Source organism: Eschrichtius robustus, chromosome 2 (genome assembly GCF_028021215.1).
Source record: "Eschrichtius robustus isolate mEscRob2 chromosome 2, mEscRob2.pri, whole genome shotgun sequence".
NCBI classification, from domain to species: domain Eukaryota; kingdom Metazoa; phylum Chordata; class Mammalia; order Artiodactyla; family Eschrichtiidae; genus Eschrichtius; species Eschrichtius robustus.
Window position 1 is genome coordinate 40,479,701 of NC_090825.1, and position 11,845 is coordinate 40,491,545.

The following is an 11,845-nucleotide window of genomic DNA, read 5'->3' on the forward strand; positions in this document are numbered from 1 at the left end:
AACTCAAAATGGTTTAAAGACCTAAATATACAACATGACACCATAAAACTCCTAAAAGAGAACATAGGCAAAATATTTTTTGACATAAATCTCAGCAATTACTTTCTTAGGTCAGTCTCCCAAGGCAAAAGAAATAAAAATAAAAATAAACAAATGGGACCTAACGAAAGTTAAAAGCTCTTGCACAACAAAGGAAACCATCAACAAAATGAAAACCTACGGAATGGGAGAAAATACTTGCAATGATGCAACTGACAAGGGGTTAATATCAAAAATATATTTATAAACAGCTCATATAATATCGAAAAAACAAATGACCCAATCAGAAATTGGGCAGAAGACCCAAATAGACATTTTTCCAAAGAAGACATACAGATGACTAACAAGCACATGAAACACCACTAATTATTAAAGAAATGCAAATCAAAAACACAATGAGGTATCACCTCACTGAGTTATCACAGTCAGAATGGCTATCATCGAACAGTCTACAAATAATAAATACTGGAGAGGATGTGGAGAAAAAGGAACGTTTGAACACTGTTGGTGGTAATGTAAACTGGTGCAGCCACTATGGAAAACAGTATGGAGGTTCCTTAAAAAACTAAAAATAGAACTGCCACATGAATGAGCAATTCCACTCCTGGGTATATATCCAGAAAACATGAAAACTCTAATTCGAAAAGATACACGCACCACAATGTTCACAGCAGCACTCTTTATTACATAATAGCCAAGACAGGGAAGCAACCCAACAGATGACTGGCTTAAGAAGATGTGACATATACACACATACACATACAATGGAATATTACTCACCACACACACAAAACAAAATCACCATTTGCAGCAACATGGATGGATTTATGGAATCTTATGCTTAGTGAAATAAGTCAGACAGAGAAAGACAAATGCTATATGATATCACTTATATGTGGAATCTAAAGAAATAACACAAATGAATCTATATACAAAACAGAAACACTCACAGACATAGAGAACAAACTTACGTTTACCAAAGGGGAGAGGACGAAGGGGAAGGACAAATTACGAGTATGGGATTAACAGATACAAACTACTATACATAAAACAGATAAGCAACAAGGATTTACTGTACAGCATAGGGAATTATACCAACATCTTGTAATAACCTATAATGGAATATAATATGCAAAACCCCCCAAATCACTATGCTGTACACCTAAAACTAACAAAATATTATAAGTCAATAATACTTCAATTTAAAAAAAAAAAGAACTATATGGAACTTATATACTAAGATCTACCAAGATGGTATATAGGTCGACCAAGCAAAAACTGGACCATTATTTAGTATAAAGATTTTGCAGAAAACGTTATTAATGATAATGTTGCTTAAGCTAAAAAAAACTATCTGAAAATACTTTACCAAATAATCATATAACTTTCCTTTTTAATTGGTTGTGGGTACAATTTTATAACTAACATTATAACACAAAGCACCCTTGTTGCTAGTTTGCCTTGTTTTACAACAATTTTATGCTAATTTATATATTGATACAATACTAAATAACTAATAAAATATAATAAGTATTACGGTAAGATTATTGATTCTGAAACACTAGAAAGCTTCATATGATGAAATATCTTAGGTATTATCACTGAATTTTTAAAAACAGGAAAATATTGCTTTTAAACTTTTAAAATCACGTTTATTTAGCTTATTTTGAAAATACATAAATTCTAAAAATATATCATACCAAGAGTAACTGATAAGGACTTTTTACACCTTCCAGTTCCACCTACATTCCCAAAACACATCCCTGACACCAATGATATCACTGGGCATAGAGGTAGGGGGTTGGGGGCAGCCTCTGAGACAGTCACTGAGGAGGGCCCACACCTCAATGTGAGTCAAGTTACAGTTAGAGCTTAGTCATAGAATAATATGTCTACCACAGGCATCTTTCCTTACATTTAAATTATTCTTCCATTTTTTCCCTAAAGCCTTTCTTTCCTCTATCTCTAGTTCCCAAATAAGCCCTCATCCTAAACACTCATTTATTTTGCTTTTTTTTCTCTCTTGTTCCTCTGGTGTAACGTAAGAGTTTATGTTCAGTAAACTATCTCCTGGAGAAGAAAAATCAAAACATGATCAAAGATAAGAATTTACCAAGTTTAAATTTTAAGACTCTAAAAACCTAAGTGGTTTAATCATCGGTTGCCCAAAAGCATTCTTTGTTTCTTTTCCAAGATGATGATGATTCTTCATACATTTCCTAAAAAGCAGAACCATAATAAGAATTTAAAGGAGAGCATTTTAATAAATGCAAATATATCTGAATAAATCAGGCAAATGAATATCACAACTATTTATATCTGCTCCTCTTTTAACAATCCAATGGCCATTTGCATAAGGCAATGAGAGCAAACAAACGAATAAACATGCTCCCTACACTCAAGGACTCAGTCGAGTAGGAGAAACGACAGACAAGAAGCCTTAACAAGACAAGGGGCAAACACAGAAAGGAATAAACAATTAATTCCACTTGGGATCATGACAGGAGACACCCTGGGCAAGGTTATGTAGGGAAGATGGAAGGTCTTTAAACATTTTTTTCTTTCCAGACACACCTACTACTTCCACGTTTCTAAATACGCGTTTCCAAAGGCCGAAGGGATGTTTCCCTTAGCTTTGAAATTAAGAGACCACCACAAAGGTTCCTAAACAGGTCTGAGCTGCGTGGTGGTGGCAACCACTCTGTAAGTGCGTGCCCAACCCACCTGCCCATTCCTTGCCTGTATCACAGATGATCTCAAAGCACGGGCTGAAACCAGAACCAGACTAGAATTCAGGTAATTTTTGGACAGAAGGGGAATAAGAATATATCACTTTCTCTTCTCACTCTCTAGTCAGATTCTATTTCTGCAGGGGTAGAAATCCAAATTCAATTATCCTCTGAACACCTGTACACCCTCCCACCCTCTACAGACAGAGAAGTAAATAGAAAGCCCAGCCAGTTCTCGAAGCATCACAATGAGAGTATACCCCCAACTCCTACCCACTCCCTTATTTGGGGGGCCTACCATCTCATCTACTTTGTCAGCTGGCTGTCCATTCTTAGCTCCAAGGCAAAGAATCTCTTCCAGCCAGGCTCACAATTCATTCTGGAATACTTTTCCTACCTTGCTCTCTCCAGGGTCTCATGGTCTATCAAAATTGTGGCAGCCTTGTTCACAGCAAAGCAACCAGATATCTGAGCTTCACTAAGACAGATTCCTTTCACATATCCTATCCTCTAATCCCTAAGTATCCCCTTATAACAATGGGTTTCAGTTTTTATCCAGAAAATATGGTCACTAAATTTCACAGGTGCTGGTTCAGAGTCCAATTTGCTCATCTCACCACTGGTCCTTCACCCTGGCCTTCTGCTCTACTGGGCAGTGGATCCATTCCTCAGCTTTGCTATCAGCCACAATGCTGTGGGCAATTTGAGGCTCTTAAGTGCAATTACACATTTCTGAGAATACAGAGTGATCCCACTGTTGAGGTTACTACACCAGGGGAGAAACCAGGGAGCTGGGCCTTTTCATATCTTCAGAATGCTCTCTTTAAGCAGGGACTTGTTTGCTTTTATTGATGGGTTTGATGTATGGACAGACAACAAGCTAGAATTTCCTAGTTAGGTTTTTAAATCCACTTACTATGCATTTTCTCCAAGGAGGCAATATCCCACTTTTCTTTTCCTAAAATGAAGGAGTTCTAGGAGAAGGCTCTTTTGCCTTGAGAAGTCTCCATTTTAGCCACTGACTAAATAGCCATGCATTATTCCTGTTCTCCAAAGGAAAGACCCTCTAACTCAAGGGAATTCTAGTATAAGGGATAATACTTCATATATGAGCCACTGGAACATTCTAGACTAGGAATTCTAACTGTTACCACTTGTTGAGGTCTTCTCCAGGCCATGCATTCTTTGGGGCACATATTTTTCATGCTTAATAAACCTTGGAAAGGAGATTATTACATAAACACCCCATTTCCTAGAAAAAGAAAACAAGATTCTATAAAGTCAGGGAAGTACATACTCTGCATGTACTCTTCTTCCTTGTTCTTTAAAAATTCCTGAGAAAAATCATGTCCAAAGACAAAATTAGATATTTTCCTAACTTACCTTTTTCCATATGGGCACCTTGGCTTTTAAAGTATCAATGGCATAGCTCACAGCTTCGAGGGATGCAGTCCTATGGGCTGAGGACACAGCAATGATAATGCTTGCTTCTGACACTGGAACTAAGCTTTAACAAAATGAAGAAAAAAATTCATCATCTCCTCTGAAGCTACATGTTAAAAAATCTACTAGACATGTGAAAAAAAAAAATTCCAGTGAAGCATTCCTAGAACTAAATATCCAGTTCTGTTTTACCTAAACATCCCATTTAGTTAGAAAACAGTAATTCATCCCAGTTGCATTTAGCAGGAGATGCCAAGCTTGTGACTAATCTGTTAGCATGTATCCACTAAATTTACTGAATGGGCAACAAGATGAAAAGTACCTCACTGATTCAACAAATATCTGATCAAACAAACAAGGCACAGTGCCAGGTAATGCCTAGAAATACAAACTAATCGCATGATGAATATAAGGTAGAATTTAAAGTATTAAATAGTAATGAATAGTAAATAACAGAATTGATAACATTAATAAAATTATAGTTACCAATAACAAAGTAATAACTAATAGATGATAGATTTAGTCCCATTGCTGGGTTCTTTTCAAAGCCTGGAACTCCACTCTTCTTGGTGATACAAAGCAGCAAACTAATCTAATGACCTTAAAAGGCTTTTACATCAAAAAAATCTCAGACTGTCATATAAACAGGGTACAGACTACAAAACAGTTCTGAAAAGGTCTCATGGCCTTTAGCACATATCAGCACAGACTGTTGGGCACAGGGCCAAAGAATCTTGCACATTTGGACTTTGTTACAGCATCAGCCATTCTCCAAATGTTACAATGTAACAAGCAGCCTTAAAGCCACTGTCTGCCAGAATGATAAACAAACCTCCCTTTCAGGGTAACACAGGATGCCAATGAAAGATTCCAGAATCAGAATTAGTACAAAGGCGGAAAACGACTACACTTAAACTTTTAAACTGATAAAGGAAATCATACCCAAGCCGATGGAACACTGCTATGTGTTTGACTGGCCATTTCTGCCTAATGTCACTACAAATTTTTCTGACTTCATTTTCTGCCATTGGTAGATATGCTTCATACTCTAAGCTAATGACTTTTTTCCCTTCGAAGTTATTCCTTGTAGTTCCTAAAATAAAAAAAAAAATAAAAACAATACAAAATAAGCTTTCTCCCTACAGTAGAAATAGCACACTAATAGAATAAAAAAGGATTATTTTTGCATAGACGAGTAGCATACCAATTTGTCTAAAAATTACTTTGAAATTTTCTAAACACAAAAACTTGATTAGAAAATCAAGATAATCATCACAAAGATGAGGAAATAAAATGACACTGATAAGCCAGGTTTACTGAAAACATTCAGATGACAAACCAGTATATATTCCCTTTGTAACAATTAGAATTTGACACTTAAAAGGAAAATATTATGTTCCCAGGATTATCAGAATTCTCTCTGCTAATAATGACTTTTAGTCTACTTTTCTTTTTTTTTTTTTTTTTTGCCTTTAACATAGGTTAATTTGAAGATTATTAAAACAAAACAAGAATTTAAAAAATTTCTACTGACCACCATGGGTAATCCTGGCTAACTGCTCCATATCTTAAAATCCTCTTACTATTAACACTGAACATGAGAAACACTTGCTAATTTCTACTGTCTTGTATAGTCAATAGATGCTATGAAAATTACAACTCACCTACAAATAGGGATATTGCACCACAGAGTGGAGAAATCACCAGCTGTGAGACTTCATCTACTGAAAGTTGCTCAGATGTGAATTTTATTATATCTTCCGATTTCTCTTCAACTTCATTTATATCTTCCCTGGAAATAAAATATTACCAAACCTTAACATTGGTACTAGAGTAAAAACACCCAGCTTATAGGCTATGTTTCAATTTATATATTTTTTTCTACATTAGATGTGTTAGGAGGCATGATTTGATCCGAATGATAAAAATAAGCAAGTGTAAAATTTTAGCAAAACTCAGTAATTTTACAAATATCCCTAACGAATCAAGCATGATATAAAAAGGAACTTACCATTAACATGATCACTTAAAATGTAATCTATTTCATTTGCCAACGTATTCCAAACTCTCTCCTGCGTCCACACACACATCACCTCTAACCACTGGATTACCAAGCACCACACCCAGAACTGCCTTTTTCTCTACCCAAAAAGGAGGGCAAGCAGAATGATGACTCCACAGGAACTGGGTTCATTTCATAATCAGGCACAACCTCAGTTAAGTAACTGAGGAAATAAAGGAATTGACTGCACGCCTATTCACCAGATGCTGTAAAAGTCCTTCGCCATGCATTTCTCATTTCATTCATCAAGCGTTTATTTCGTACTCACTAAGGGTCAGAGACTAAGCCCACACACTGGATACAGACCAGGGAACAAAAGACCTGGCTCCAGCACTCAGGGCACTTATGCTAGTGGAGGAACAAAGCAATAAGTAGGAATTACAAATAGGGATAACTAATGGAAACAAGCAGCGTTCTGAGAGAGAGCATGGGGGCTGGGGAAGGTGTGTTTAAGATAAGAGGACCATGCTACTGAAAAAAAACCATTCAGATGCTACTGGATTCCAAGATGCTTCAACCTCCTGTACATGTCACCTGAGCTTCTTCCACTTCATCTTGCAATACGATATAGGTAACCCAAACATCGTCTATGAACTTCAGACCACACTGAGTTCCCACAACTTGATTCTATAATAACATAGATTCTAAAACTGCATGTTACAAATCCTGTCAAACACACTCAAATCATACACAATGCTGCTGAGTATCTTCCTAGTCTTCCCAAAGAACAGCTCTAACCATCACACACAAACACACACCTATGGCAGCCCACTGTTTGCTGAATAAATTACAAACTCAAAAAAAAAAATAGCATTTTTCTATATCATGGTGGTGATATGGTGACCACAGTTTCCAAATAAAACTGAGATACATATCTAACAGAGAATTCTATTATTTCCAAATAATAGGACTAAGAAAATCCAATCTCTATCAACATGCCAGGCAATTGGCTTTACAATATTTATTCTTCACTTTTGGGACACTACCCTCCAGAAAAGTGGGGAAGAAATGGGTGAAAAAAATAAATAAGCATCCTTGGCTTGTTCTTTTCTTTAATAAAACCAAAGTTTTGCCATCCAATATGATATTTACTTGATTTTGGAGAAAAACACTATCAAATTAAGAAAGTTTTCTTTCATTCCTAACTTATAAGAGTTTTCAGTTAGGAATGATTATTAATTTCGACATTATTTCTCAGTTGACAAATTAAGCCTCATTCTGTCTGCCTCTCCAGACTATACTAAGAAGTGTTCTTCAGTATGGAGGAGCTTTAAAAAACTAAAAATAGAACTACCATACAACCCAGCAATCCCACTACTGGGCATATACCCTTAGAAAACCATAATTCAAAAAGAGTCATGTACCACAATGTTCATTGCAGCTCTATTTACAATAGTCAGGACATGGAAGCAACCTAAGTGTCCACTGACAGATGAATGGATAAAGAAGATGTGGCACATATACACAATGGAATATTACTCAGCCATAAAAATAACGAAATTGAGTTATTTGTAGTGAGGTGGATGGACCTAGAGTCTGTCTGTCATACAGAGTGAAGTAAGTCAGAAAGAGAAAAACAAATACCGTATGCTAACACATACATATGGAATCTAAAAAAAAATGGTTCTGAAGAACCTAAGGGCAGGGCAGGAATAAAGACGGAGACATAGAGAATGGACTTGAGGATACGGGGAGGGGGAAGGGTAAGCTGGGACAAAGTGAGAGAGTGGCATGGACATAAATACACTACCAAATGTAAAACAGATAGCTAGTGGGAAGCAGCCGCATAGCACAGGGAGATCAGCTCGGTGCTTTGTGACCACCTAGAGGGGTGGGGTAGGGAGGGTGGGAGGGAGATGCAAGAGGGAGGAGATATGGGGATATATGTATACGTAGAGCTGATTCACTTTGTTATAAAGCAGAAACTAACCCACCATTGTAAAGCAATTATACTCCAATAAAGATGTTAAAAAAATAAATAATAAAAATAATAATGGGTTAAATTTTAAAAAAAACCAAATGTGCTTACACATTATCCTACTCAGACATGGCTTACTTTATTTGGAAAGATGGAAAGATGACATGGGTCCTAGAGCCACTAGCAATATAACTATAATAATAAAGCTGTTTTTATACCTGGAAAGTGGTAAGCGTTTTTCAGGAAGAGTGATCTTTTTACTTTCCAGCTATGCAATTTTTCTACATTTCTCTGTGCCCAGGAGAGCTATTATCCAGTATTAATAAGCATATTGGTGGAAAAGTACACAGAGAGTCCAATAATAATCTGAGTTCAAATGTTGGCTCTGCCACTTATTAGCTCTGTGATCTTAGACAAGTTTTTTAACTTCTCCCTCCTGCAAAATAGGGAGTATTAAAACTCCAGTGTCTAGCGCTGTGCCTGACACAAAATCTTAATAAACCATGTTAAATCAATAGAATGAACAAATCAAGATGACATTAAACTGCTTACAACACAACTGATGCAGAGATGATAGGTATTGAGAAGTCCATCTGCACCAATGAAGAGTTGCTGCTTTACCAAGAGTTGGTGCAGACAGCCTTACAAAGAGTATACAGTTAAAGGAAACCGTATATAAGTTATTATCTGTATGATCCTTCTCCACAAGACTGGCTAAGAAAAACCTATCTCACATACCCAGGTGGCTCAAAAGCACTATCCTCCACTAATGGGGGGGATAATGGCAATTTCGTCTCCTGATTGAAGCAGGAGGAGCTGATCTCCAAGCTCGACATATTCTTGACGAACAGCAAATATCACCTGATTTCTGACGTCGGCCAATCTGAAGGGAAGAAAGTATAATTAGATGTATCAATGCTGTTAGACCCCAAATCTCCCCAGCTGCAATCAAAATTACATAAATATTACTTTATGAAGCATCATCTGCAAAATCGCTAATTAAACTCATATTTTGCAGAGAAAGGATATATCCACTGAAGAACATACGTATTCACCACAAAGAATGCAGTAAACTGCTAACAACTCTTTTACTGGATGTTGGGTGTCTTGGGGAATTAAAGAAACAAACAAAAAAACACTAGACTGGAGACAACATTCAGACCAGGTCAAAAAAAAAAAAAGGACAATTTCCTATCAGTACATGCCCTTCCCAGGAGCTTTCCATCTAAGCATACAAGTATACTAAGTATACCCTGAAAGGTTCCAAAACACCAGGTGCCTCTCAGCGGGTATAACGTTAAAGGTAAAGTAGGAAGAGGCCCCACTACGTTTCATTGATTATCAGGGCATTTTAAGAACTTAAAAAGATATGAAATCAAGAAGGAATAATTTTCTTTTTGAACATACATTGTGGGCTGTCTTTTACACAGCACTAAGACTTCCAAGTTAAACATTCACACAATTTAAGTGACACTACTAACATACCTGGAACACGTTCAAACAGGCCACTTTTATATTTTGTTCCAAAAAAGACTCATTGAGGTACGAACAACAGCAGTAAAATGATACATTTTCAAGAACCAGAAAAAAAATCAAATATTGTAAAAACTCAAATTCAGCAGCAGTTAATGGTTATCTTTCATTTTTCTTTCAATCTTAGAAATTTCTATTTTGAGTTCTCTAAAGAAGGGCAGGACATAAAAGTTTAAAGCACAGATTTTTAACAGAATATGTAACAATTTCATTTAACGTTACAAAAATGCAGAATCTACATTTTCAGTATTTTGTAGATTATAAAAGCAAATATAATCATGTCCCTTTGGGAGTATCACAGCTCACTGTGTTTTTTAAGTAAAATATCTTTAACCTTTATTAAGGAATTTTGCATTTTTAAATACTAGAACTTAAGTTTTCAGAAAAAATACAACTAATGATCCTTTTGACATTAAACATGGAAATCTAAATTAACTTTTTACTTTTATCATTTACTCACACATTTTTAAATATTAAAAAGTGTTAATCATATACATTCTGCAAATTTTTAACTACCCAGGATGGCGCGTTTCTATCTCATTCCACAGCTGCAATGCTTTTATTTCTTGTGGCACAGAAATGGTCTCTGAGCGAATTCCTGTTATTTCAGCACTTTCTGCAAAATACAACACTTCCACCTGAAAAGAAAGAAAATGTTTTTAACAATAACAACCCATGGTCCTTTTCTGACTGTCCACGCTGGGTTTTGTTGTTCAAATGTATTAATTTAATCAAAGACACTTTTTATAAATTAGAAAAAATTAAAAGTGCCCATAAAAATTTCAGCATACCTACAAGTTCAAATTTTGAAAAATTTTTATGTTTTAAGTACAAGTCAGACTAATTTCCAGATGCTTTTTAGTTTTATAAATGTTATGTGTGCCACAACTAAAATCCTAACAATATCTTCTTAGAAACCATGAGGTTGGCCTTTAACTGACATAAAATTATAGCACCTTTTATACTTAAGCAGTGAACAAATGTGTGAGTCAAGAGACGAATTACACAAATAAATGACCAAATAAGTTAAAGACACATCTTTCACGGTTGTCATATGACCTTTGATTCCAGTCTACATTACATTGAACCCAGCTGTCCAGGAGTAAGTTATGCAACATACAAACCCTGATATTTACAAAAGCAGATGGGTCTGAAATACAGGATAAACTGCTATTTCCTAGGACAAACCTATGCAGACAGCCTGGTATCTAAGCGATCCGACCAAGTAAAATAACCCACCTGTGACTGAGAGCAAATCATTCTCTACGAAATAATCAGAGGCCTGCAAATATCAAGGGTTCGCAAATGCACAGATGGAGCACATTTCATCAAAGAATTCTTAGTTAAGGACATTTCTTTTAAAGTTGAAAACTTGTCTTCTTAGAAACGAACAATCTGAGAAGCAAGGGCAAATATCGCGGGTGCCTTTAGAAACCAGCTGGTCTTCCAGGCCATCACCTGCAGAACAACAGTTCGCGGAATGGACTTGACTTTCGCTGGGGAGACCAGAGCAAAGCCTCCGAAGTCGGAGGGCCCACCGCGGCGGTGGCGGTCGCCGGGGTCTGGCCGAGCAGGACCGGGTCTGTGGAGGGAAAGGGAGAACAGACACATCCCGGAGGGTTTCCCCATTCTTACCTGGCACCGCGGCACCATCCCGCCAGGGAACCCTAACCGGGTATCCTGGCGCGGAAGCCGAGGCGTCTGGTCGACGCAGCGCGCAGGCGCAACCTGCCGGCCCCCTCCGCCCACATCGAGCATGCGCAGAGCTACCTCCTCCCCGCTGTTCTCCCCGCTTCGTTGGTGCAGCAGGCGCCTGCAAATTGGTGTTCACTCGCGGATGGGTCGCGGTGGTGGGCGAGAGCTGTAGGTGTAGCTAAATGGGGAAAGGGCTGGCCACGTCTGTCTTTAGCCTCAGCTGAGAGGCTGAAGTGTGGGAGAGCTAACCCCGGACTCTCCTGGACATCTGCCACCTCCGTTATAGAAGCTCGACCGTTTCCGCCGCTTAACTGCAGGGTTCTCTTTAACACTTTTTATTTACCCAACCTTCTGCTTTATGATTACTGTTCCCTAAAGACTTAAAGCATTCAACGTATCTGAGCACTCGAACTGTATCACATTTAC

At 37.3% G+C, this 11,845-nt stretch overlaps 1 protein-coding gene across 1 annotated transcript; it reads right to left on the reverse strand.

Moving 5' to 3' along the window:
• Positions 1-703: 703 nt before the first annotated feature.
• MOCS2 (molybdenum cofactor synthesis 2) lies at positions 704-11,435 on the reverse strand. The gene is made up of 7 exons (XM_068535331.1): positions 11,360-11,435; positions 10,241-10,362; positions 8,930-9,074; positions 5,876-6,003; positions 5,154-5,304; positions 4,152-4,275; positions 704-2,258 (listed from the first exon to the last, which is right to left on the reverse strand). The coding sequence occupies exons 3-7, from the start codon at positions 9,025-9,027 to the stop codon at positions 2,190-2,192; spliced, it is 570 nt and encodes a 189-aa protein (XP_068391432.1). The 5' UTR covers positions 9,028-9,074; positions 10,241-10,362; positions 11,360-11,435; the 3' UTR covers positions 704-2,189.
• Positions 11,436-11,845: the final 410 nt, after the last annotated feature.

Excerpts from the sequence above, each read along its gene's own strand:
- MOCS2 (XM_068535331.1), bottom strand. The coding sequence starts at position 9,027 with ATGTCGAGCTTGGAGATCAGCTCCTCCTGCTTCAATCAGGAGACGAAA. Across the intron at positions 5,305-5,875 it reads TGCAATATCCCTATTTGTAG|GAACTACAAGGAATAACTTC; the intron begins GTGAGTTGTAAT and ends TTTTTATTTTAG. Across the intron at positions 4,276-5,153 it reads GCAGTGTTCCATCGGCTTGG|CTTAGTTCCAGTGTCAGAAG; the intron begins GTATGATTTCCT and ends ATTTTGTTAAAG.